This window comes from Anolis sagrei, chromosome 3 (assembly GCF_037176765.1).
Source record: "Anolis sagrei isolate rAnoSag1 chromosome 3, rAnoSag1.mat, whole genome shotgun sequence".
NCBI lineage: Eukaryota > Metazoa > Chordata > Lepidosauria > Squamata > Dactyloidae > Anolis > Anolis sagrei.
Window position 1 is genome coordinate 188,688,400 of NC_090023.1, and position 9,919 is coordinate 188,698,318.

At 45.0% G+C, this 9,919-nt stretch overlaps 1 protein-coding gene across 1 annotated transcript; it reads right to left on the minus strand.

Moving 5' to 3' along the window:
* Positions 1-1,240: 1,240 nt before the first annotated feature.
* LOC132770152 (homeobox protein vent1-like) lies at positions 1,241-7,134 on the minus strand. Its single transcript, XM_060767037.2, has 3 exons — positions 6,906-7,134; positions 3,732-3,982; positions 1,241-1,567 (listed from the first exon to the last, which is right to left on the minus strand). The coding sequence occupies exons 1-3, from the start codon at positions 7,132-7,134 to the stop codon at positions 1,241-1,243; spliced, it is 807 nt and encodes a 268-aa protein (XP_060623020.2).
* Between the last annotated feature and the right edge of the window lie 2,785 nt (positions 7,135-9,919).

Sequence of the window (9,919 nt, forward strand, 5' to 3'; positions counted from 1 at the left end):
TGATCAAATATATAGTACTATGGAAATGCTAGGTGTTAATGAATAAAATTGTGCATCTGGTTTCATATTTGCTTTGTACAGGATAGCTATTACACAGTATCCAAAAGTAAGAGCTATAAAATAGGCTCAAAACTTGCCAGATCTACATAATGCTTGGGACATGTTCAAGTTGAACATAACTGCTAAATATTATGATTATTACATAGCAGCTATTCCATATTGAGTTGCATTATTTTTTCTGTGCTTGCATTTCATCATGTTTACCATTCAAGTGGTATTCCCTGGATTTGATATGTCAAAACTTCTACCAGGAGCTCACTAAACATATTTGCCAATACATTGTGTTCCACGGGCTGTTACTAATAACAACAAAGTGAAAATGGCCATAGAGTGCATTGCAGTGAGTCAGTGGCTTACATATTATAATTTATTTATTTTTGTCATGTCAGGAGCGACTTGAGAAACTGCAAGTCACTTCTGGTGTGAGATAATTGGCCATCTGCAAGGACATTGCCCAGGGGATGCCTGGATGTTCTGATGTTTTTGCCATCCTTGTGGGAGGATTCTCTCATGTCCCCACATGAGGAGTTGGAGCTGACAGAAGGAGCTCATCCACGCTCTCACCGGATTTGAACCTGTGACCTGTAGTTCTTCAGTCCTGCCAGCAAAGGAGTTTAACCCACTGCATCACCGGGGCTTACATCTTATAATGAAAAAAGCTTATTGCAAATATCACCCCCCCCCCCCCAAAAAAAAAACCAACAACTCAGAGTCAGTGGGCTATGAACAAAATACCAGCATTTGTCTTGTTTCTGAATTGTTTTTAGCAATGATCAAAGTTGATCAGTGTTTTAATGTAATTATTGCACAACCCTCACATCAAAAGATTCTTGTACTCTATCTCAATATCAGCTACACAACCACTCAGATACTGCCTCCCACCCAGCAGAATAATCTGCCCCCAATTAAAGTCAAGGATAAGACAAACAACTTTGAATTGGTCTATGTACTTTTTAGGCCAAACTCTAATTTATATGACAAGTGAAGGCCCAATTGGACCTTGTTGAACACACATTTATATTAATAGATCACTCTCCCATTCACCCAACAAGTAAATAAATGTCCCTGTGCAAAATGTCTCCTCCACGTCTATATCCAGGACCACGAAGTTCTGTAGTCTGGATACTCAGTAGCAGAGCAAAGTTTAGTGCAAATACTTCTGCGATTACCAAGTTTGGCATCATAGGGTCATGAATACAGTCCGAGGGTCTTGGTATCCCACAAGGCAAGGTAAGGGCATGGGCCAGAGAGCCCCCGGCTGCCCTGCTGAGGGGCTCCTGGGGTCAATGGAGGGAGCTGGTAGAGGCGGGAAAGGCAGGCCCAAAGGCATGGGATCGTCCCTCTTGCTCACTGTCTGCTGGTGGGGTGAATACACGTAGGACAAAGGCCCACTCGGGGGAGCAAAGGGGAGAGGACTGTAAAAAGGAATGGAAGAATAAGCCTCAGATCGCATCTCCTGCATCTGGCGCTTCAGCTTCATCCGCCGGTTCTGGAACCAGGTCTTGATCTGTGGGTAAGAAAAAAAGAGAGTTAGATGGACCCAAATAGTACAGTCTTCGTACAAGCAATGCAACAAAACCAGCAGAAACACAAGCAATTTCCATAGCATGTGTTTTTATCGACTTGAGACTACTTCATCAAATACATGGAGTGGTCTAATCCAGACATCATTTTGCACTATATGATCATTGCCCTATCACCATGCTTCCCATATCCATAGCCTGTGCCTAAGTCGATAACTTGTGTCTTATTCTCTCCCCTACTTCTCAAAACCACTCACCTAACAACTTTCTATTTTTTAAATTCAAAATAAAAGAAAACGTAATTGACAGGAAATCACAAAGAAGAAAAAAAATGTGGATATAAAATACTAAAACTATTCAACTGCATTCTCACCACTACAAAAACTACACCAAAGCAGGAGCACAAAAATGAAACACACAAGTATGAGCATATCAATGAAACATAGTAACAAACTAGTCTACAACCTCCACTCACTATCAGATCTTATTATTCTACTCCCTTTAAATGATGGTATATAACCATATTTCTATACTTGGTAATATTATTCTATTTCATAAATCTTATAACAGACAATAGTCCTCCCTGTCGTGAAAGATTTTATCCTTTTCTTAAGCCCATAATCTGTGTCTTATTCTCTCCCTGGTCTTTTCCAGCTGCTCCTCTATCAGCTTTCCAACTGCATATCTTTTCCGCTGCATTTTATAGGATCATAGAGTTGGAAGAGGCAGGCAATCCAGAAGCACTCCTGACAGATGAGCATTCAGCCTCCATTTAAAAGCCTCCAAAGAAAGAGATTTCACCATGTCCTGAAACAGTAGCATATTTTACTGTCCAACTGCTTTGACCCTCAGGAAAATTCTTCCCAATGTTTGGGTGGAACTTCTTTTCCTGAAGCATGATCCCATTGCTCTGTGCCCTAGTGTTTAAAGAGCAGAAAACAAGTATGCCAGCTCCTCAATGTGAAATCCTTTCAAAGACTGAGAACACAGCTCCAAAGTTTCTTCTCAATCTTCTCTTCAACCTGAACCTCTCCAGCTCTCTAAGCTATTTCTGGAGCCCCCCGTGGCACAGTGGCTTAAACCCCTGTGCTGGCAGGACTGAAGACCAACAGGTCACAGGTTCGAATCCGGGGAGAATGCGGATGAGCTCCCTCTGTCAGCTCCAGCTCCTCATGCAGGGACATGAGAGAAGCCTCCCACAAGGATGATAAAACATCAAAACATCCGGGTGTCCCCTGGGTAATTGCAGACAGCCAATTCTCTCACACCAGAAGCAACTTGCAGTCTCTCTCTCAAGTCATTCCTGACACGACAAAAAAAGCTATTTCTAATAGAGATTGTGCAAGGGTTTCCAAGACTGAAAACACAGCTCCAAAGTTTCTTCTCAACCTTCTCCTCAAACCGAATCTCTCCAGCTCCCTAAGCTATTTCTAATAGAGATTGTGTAGGGCAGTGGTTCTCAACCTGGGGTCCCCAGATGTTTTTGGCATACAACTCCCAGAAATCCCAGCCAGTTTACCAGCTGTTAGGATTTCTGGGAGTTGAAGGCCAAAAACATCTGGGGACCCCAGTTTGAGAACCACTGGTGTAGGGATTCTTTGACCATGTGTTCTACCTCAGGAATGCGAGTTGGATGGCATGAGTGAGAGATCAAGAAATCATGACAACTAGCCTTCCAAACCTTTGACCATTTTGGACACATTCCTGCTGCCTTATGTTCCTTAAAATAATCCTGGTATGGCAATGATTCTCAAACTATGGGTCCTCAGATGTTTTGGGCTTCAACTCCCAGAAATCCTAACAGCTGGTAAACTGACTGGGATTTCTGGGAGTTGTAGTCCAAAATACCTGGGGATCCAAGGTTGAAAACCATTGTACTATGGCATCCAGCCTGTTTACAAACCTCCAGAGAAGGAAACTCAATCACACTCCCATGCGGTAGCCTATTCTGCTGTCCAACATGAAGTCAGGAAGTTTTTCATAATATTAAGTGTGGAGATCCCTTTGGCCGCTGTGCCTACAACCTTTGCCTGAGTCCATTCCTTGTAGCTGCTTCTCTCCCCTGCCTTTGCCAACTGGGGTCTGAGGGCCACTCCACCCCTTGGCAGGGCGCGGGGAGGATCGCGGAGAGGGAAAAGGAGGCCTTACCTGGACCTCGGAGAGCTGCATCTTGGTGGCCAGCTTGCGCCTCTGCGCGGCGCCCAGGTAGCGGTGGCGCTGGAAGGCGCTCTCCAGGGTGCTGATCTGCTCCAGGCTAAAGGCCGTGCGGAGCCGGCGACGGGGGCTGATGCTGCTGCTTTGGGGGCTCTTCCCGGTGGGCAGGCTTCCCTCCGAGAGGCTCCCTTCCCCATCCGAGCTGCCACCTGGGGACACCCACTCCCCCTCGGGCGACGCCAAAGCTGTGGGAGAAACAAGAAAGATATCAGCTCCACGTCCACCAGGCACAACAAGCAGTCCATCCACTTATTTGAGCGTCTTCAAGCTCTTCCCGACTTGCGGCAACCCTCTCCTCGGGTTTCCTTGTGCCTTGGCCTTCCTCCGAGACTGAGAGGGATTTTCCATAACCGAGTGGGGATTTGAACTCTGATCTCCCAGGGCCCTTCCACACAGCCATATAACTCAGAAAACCAAGGCAGAAAATTCCACAATATCTGCTTTGAAGTGGGTTATTTTAGGGTCCTTCCGCACAGCCCTATATCCCAGAATATCAAGGCAGAAAATCTCACATTATCTGAGTTTGGATTCAGGGCCCTTCTACACAGCCATATAACCCAGAATATCAAGGCAGAAAATCCCAGAATATCTTCTTTCAACTGGGTTATCTCAGGGTCCTTCGATACAGTCCTATATTCCAGAATATGAAGGCAGAAAATCCCACATTATCTAAGTGTGGACTCAGACTCCTTCCACACCGCTGAATAATTTTCTGCTTTGAGTGGGGATAAATGACAGTGCGGACTCAGGTAACCCAGTTCAAAGCAGATATTGTGGGATTTTCTGCCTTGATATTATGGTTATATTGCTGTGTGGAAGGGCCCTGAGTCCACGCTGCATATATTCCAGTTCAAAGCAGATATTGTGGGATTTTCTGCCTTCATATTCTGGGTTATATGGCTGTGTGAAAGGGCCCTGAGTCCATGCTGCTTATATTCCAGTTCAAAGCAGATATTGTGGGATTTTCTGCCTTGATATTCTGGGTTATATGGCTGTGTGGAAGGGCCCTGAGTCCATGCTGCTTATATTCCAGTTCAAAGCAGATATTGTGGGATTTTTCTGCCTTGATATTCTGGGTTATATGGCTGTGTGGAAGGGCCCTGAGTCCACGCTGCATATATTCCAGTTCAAAGCAGATTTTGTGGGATTTTATTCAACTGTGTGGAAAGGGCCCCAGAAGCCCAGCTCAACATCCAAACCAAGGAAGAGTGTCTGGACCGCAATGCATTATTTTCCCCAAGATGTGACCATCCCCCAAAGGCATTGGACTGCACCCCACCCCCACCTTCCATCCTCCCCTTGCTAGTAGTCACATCTCGGTGCATCTACACTGGAGAAGGAATCCAGTTTTGTACTGCTTTACCTGCCAGGGCTCAGTACTATGGGATCCTGGGATTTGTCATGTGCTGAGACACTACAACTCTATGGCAGAAAAAGGCTAAAGGCTTGGTCAAACTACAGTTTTGAGAATTCCATGGCATTGAGTCAGGGCAGCAAAGGACTTTCTTTCTAGAGTGCAGATGCACCTCTGCAGGGAAGGGAAGACATTCTTCCCACAAGGACAGCCAGGTTAATGCCCCCCTTCCAAATACACTATCTTTCATTGCACCTTGTACAGTTAACAACCCTTTGATCCCACTCTGACTGTCCCGGCTTCATTCTACAGAATTCTCAGGGTCCTTTCAGACAGGCCGTATATCCCAGGATCTGATCCCAGGTTTTCTGTTGGGCACAAAGAAGACGGGGTGACTTGGAGGGTGCTGAACAGACTGCACTCTGGCACCATGAGATGCAAAGCAAACCTTAAAATGGGGCCACAAAGTGGAGCCCTCAACATGAGAGCAAACTACAGACCACCTGTTACAATGCAGCCTGAGCCCTACAACATACACAATGGAGGACCTTCTTATAGCAACACCAGAGGCACTCCAAGTGGCCAGCTACTGGTCAAAGGACATTTAGTGGCATGTCAACTTTTTGACTTTGTTTTTAAATTCAGTTGTGTCCTCGGTTGGCTTCTGACAGGATAAATAAACACATGCTTTAAACTGGATTATATGAGTACACACTACCAGATAATCTGGGATAAACAAAAAACCTAGGATCAAATCCTTTCTGGAAGGGTCCTGTTGTTGTTCATTCCTTCAGTCGTTTCAGACTCTTCATGACCTCATGAACCAGCCCATGCCAGAGCTCCCTGTCGGCTGTCACCACCCCCAGCTCCTTCAAGGTCAATCCAGTCACTTTAAGGATGCCATCCATCTATCTTGCCCTAGGAGCTGTAGTTTTGGGAAGTATCTGAGGCAACTTGGTTCAGGCCCCTTCCGCATAGCTGAATAAAATCCCACATGATCTGTTGAACTGGAATATATGGCAGTGCGGACTCAGATAACCCAGGACAAAGCAGATATTGTGGGATTTTCTGCCTTGATATTCTGGGATATAGGGCTGTGTGGAAGGGCCCTAGGAGAGGCTTTTACTCTTTGCCCTCATCCGAGGCATGTTTTTTTCTGTGTCAGGAGCGACCTGAGAAACTGCAAGTGGGATGGTAAAATAGGATCCCTTGTGGGAGGGTAAAATAAGAAGCTGGAGCTGACAGCGGGAGCTCATCTGCGTTCTCCCCTATTTGAACCCACAGCCTTCAGATCAGCAACCCAACCTTCAAGTTAGCACAAAGCTTTAACCCATTTCGCCACCGAGGGCTCCTTCTTCTGAAGCTGAGAGAATGTGACTTAGGCCAAGTCTCCCAGTGGGGTCCTGTCTCTGGTTTCCGAAGCGGAATCCAGCGCTCCAAGGGCAACACAACACTGACTATCTTCCCGAATTAAAAAGAACCAACCAGCGAAGAAAGTCCGACTTATTATTCCCTTCTGTAATCCTCTCCTTTCAAAAGCGAGAATAGCCCCTGACCTCAAAGCCATGGAATCAGGAGAGTGGTATCTCCCCAAGGTCCTAGGATTCCATGGCATTGAACTATATGGCAGTTCAAATGGTGCCAATCAACTGCATCCCTCCTTCAGTGTAGATACACCTTTAGAATCCAAGAAAGACAAAAATCCGTAAGGAGAGAGAGGGGGAATAGGAGAGAGGCCAAGGGCTGAGCCTTACCTGCGGAAGAGGGAGCGGAGGGTCCCAGTGAAGTCTTGGGTGGAGAAGGGGGTACTTGCTGCTGCTGGGGAGGCGACCCTAGGCTAACAGGAGGCCCTTCTCTCCCCGTAGACTCCCCCTTGGCGTAGGGTTCTCCCTGCTGGGCCTCGGGGGGCTCTTCCCGGGCTTCCTTGGGCGCCCGGCTGCTTTGGGAAAGCCAGGCCACGGAGGCGAAGGGCGCCTTGGTCATGGCTGGGGAGTGGAATTGCTTTGCCTTTGCTGGACGGTTTGAGGAAGAAAGCAAAACCCTGCGAGGCTGGCCGGATTTATATGGGGCGGCCCTCTCTCCCTCCCTCCGCCCCGGGGGGGGGGGCAGCAGGCACATCAAAGGGGCCGGTCAAGGGCCGCCTCGGGGGCCCATTCGCACTTTCCCCCCAAAGCCTGGCTCCACGGTGTCTGCCATCGATAGGGACTCTTGCCTCCTGTCACCTCCTTAGCCTTGAAGAAAGGGTTTCAAAAGGCAATCTGGGATTGAAAGAATCACCATCAGGGATTTGGCAAGGGCCATTCTTTGCCTAAAGAGACATGGGCCTGATTGGGTTGCCCAAAATACCTTTAAAACATGGCATTCTGTAGAGGGTTTCCAACAGAATTAATGCCCCTTTCTCATGGACTACATGACATTTGGGGTCTCTCCTGTACTTCCATAAGACCTTACATCTTTACCTCGCAAGAAGATATATATAATTTTATTTAAGATAACTAGCTTACAAGAAGGTATACATAAATATACATATGTTATTTTATTTAGCTTGATAACCTATCTCACAAGAAGACACATATATATCTTCTATATAAATAAAAGTGTAATGTACTGTTAGTGTATTATATATATTGTAGTATAATAATACAATACAACATCCCTCATCTCCATTTCTAAGCTGAAGAGCCAGCGTTGTCCATAGACACCTCCAAGGTCATGTGGCCAGAATGACTGCATAGAACGCCGTTACTTTCCCGTTGAAGCGGTACCTATTGATCTACTCACATTTTCATGTTTTCGAACTGCTAGGTTGGCAGAAGCTGGGGCTGACAGCGGAAGTTCGTGCCACTCCCCAAATTCAAACCTATCACCTTTTGGTCAACAAGCTCAGCAGCTCAGCACTGTGCCACCAGGGGCTCCCATAATACATATCTATATAAATAAAAATGTAATGTTCATTTGTGGGATTAACATAACTCAAAAACCACTGGATGAGTGGGACTATTGGAAGATGTAAGCCAAAACACATAGAACAGAGCTTTCCAAACACAAATTGTGGCCAATTTTGGCCACAAGACACCTACTAACCCAAAGAGTGACCATCACTAAAAAAAAATAATTTTGTCATTTGGGAGTTGTAGTTGCTGAGATTTAAAGTTCACCTGACTGGGAATTGTTATTTTTCTGTTTGAATTTATTTTCTGTAATTTTATTTTAGTGCCTGATTTTTAAAAGTCATTGGATTTATGTTACACTTTTGAAAATAATTCTGTGTGTGTGTGTGTGTGTGTAAAAGAGATCTAAAATTTGTACTTATTTCATACTTTCATTACAACCAAATGTATCCAAAATATCCCAGCTTTAGAGTCCCTCAGGGCCTATGATAAAGATGATCATGATGATAATGATTATGGTGTTTATTTATATCCTGCTTTTTCTCTCCACAAGGAGATTCAAAAAACATTTCAGTACAATTTAAAATATACAAACATTAAATCAGGATTACATATAATTGATATAAAAAATTCTGCTACTGTGGGATTTGGGGCTGTTTTTCTTCTAGAGCAGTACGACTGGACTCTGCAAGTTGTTGCTAAGCCATTCTGGTGAGGTCATCAGGCTCTTAATGAGACATGCCGCATTTATCACAGAATGTCTGCACCTTACACCACTAGAGAAATTACACTGTTTAGCCGGTATTGCACCACCTGACATCCACTGGGACATCCACCTGACATCCACTGGGAAGTAGCAGCCAATAGTGAAATGACCAAGGCAGTGACATCTCCAGCCCATCCCCTGTTTGGGTATCAGCCAGAATGTCAATGACTTAAATCAAGAAATAGTTTTCTAAGATCTACAGAGACACTCTCTGGAACACCTCAGCAAGCAAGAGTCCAAAAGTGGCAGGCTAAAACCCAGCACCTCAATCAATGGCAGATACCAAATGAAAGACTCCCTCCTGGGCGACCTGGATGGCACTGAACAGACTGTGCTCTGGTAACACAAGATGCAGAGCCAACCTTAAGAAATGGGGCTACAAAGTGAAATCCACGACATGCGAGTGTGGAGAAGAGCAAACCACAGATCACTACTACAATGCAACCTGGGGCACTCCAAGTGGCCAGCTACTGGTCAAAGGACATTTAATCAACTACCAAGCTTGCAAACTTTGTGTTTTGTTTGTTTGTTTGTTTTTAATGCAATACAACTGTTTGGTTCACTCCTGACACGATAAATAAATAAATAAATCGGGTTTTTAACAAGGCATACTCAGACATCCCTCAGGTTTTAATAAATCCACAGCATTTGTTCTAATCAGAGTTCTGAGATATACAGAGCTATTGGTATATCAGTTTATGTGAAGGAGTAGCTCATATCTATGATTTATTATATTAATAGTAATCCCTCTTCCCATCCTTTACCTTTTTATACCCAGGAGCCTGAGGAAAAGTTCTGAAAAACTTGACAGCTTGCACCCATTCTAAACTATTGCTAGTCCGTTCATGAAGTTCCACTGGTCCAACTATAGCAATAGAAAAAGAAGGGCAGAAATAGCCATTGCTGTGAAAGGATTGCTTCACACTCTTTGAAACCCAAGGTAATAAGTGACATTTCATTATCTCCTCTGATTTTAATGTTTAGCCTGATATTCTTTAAAGGTGATCAAAGCAGTTTTCAGCCACACATTATTATGTGTTTGAGTCCCTCTATCTCAAAGAGAGATTGTCTACACAAGATGGCTAGTCCAGCCTCATTATAGTGGCCCGAG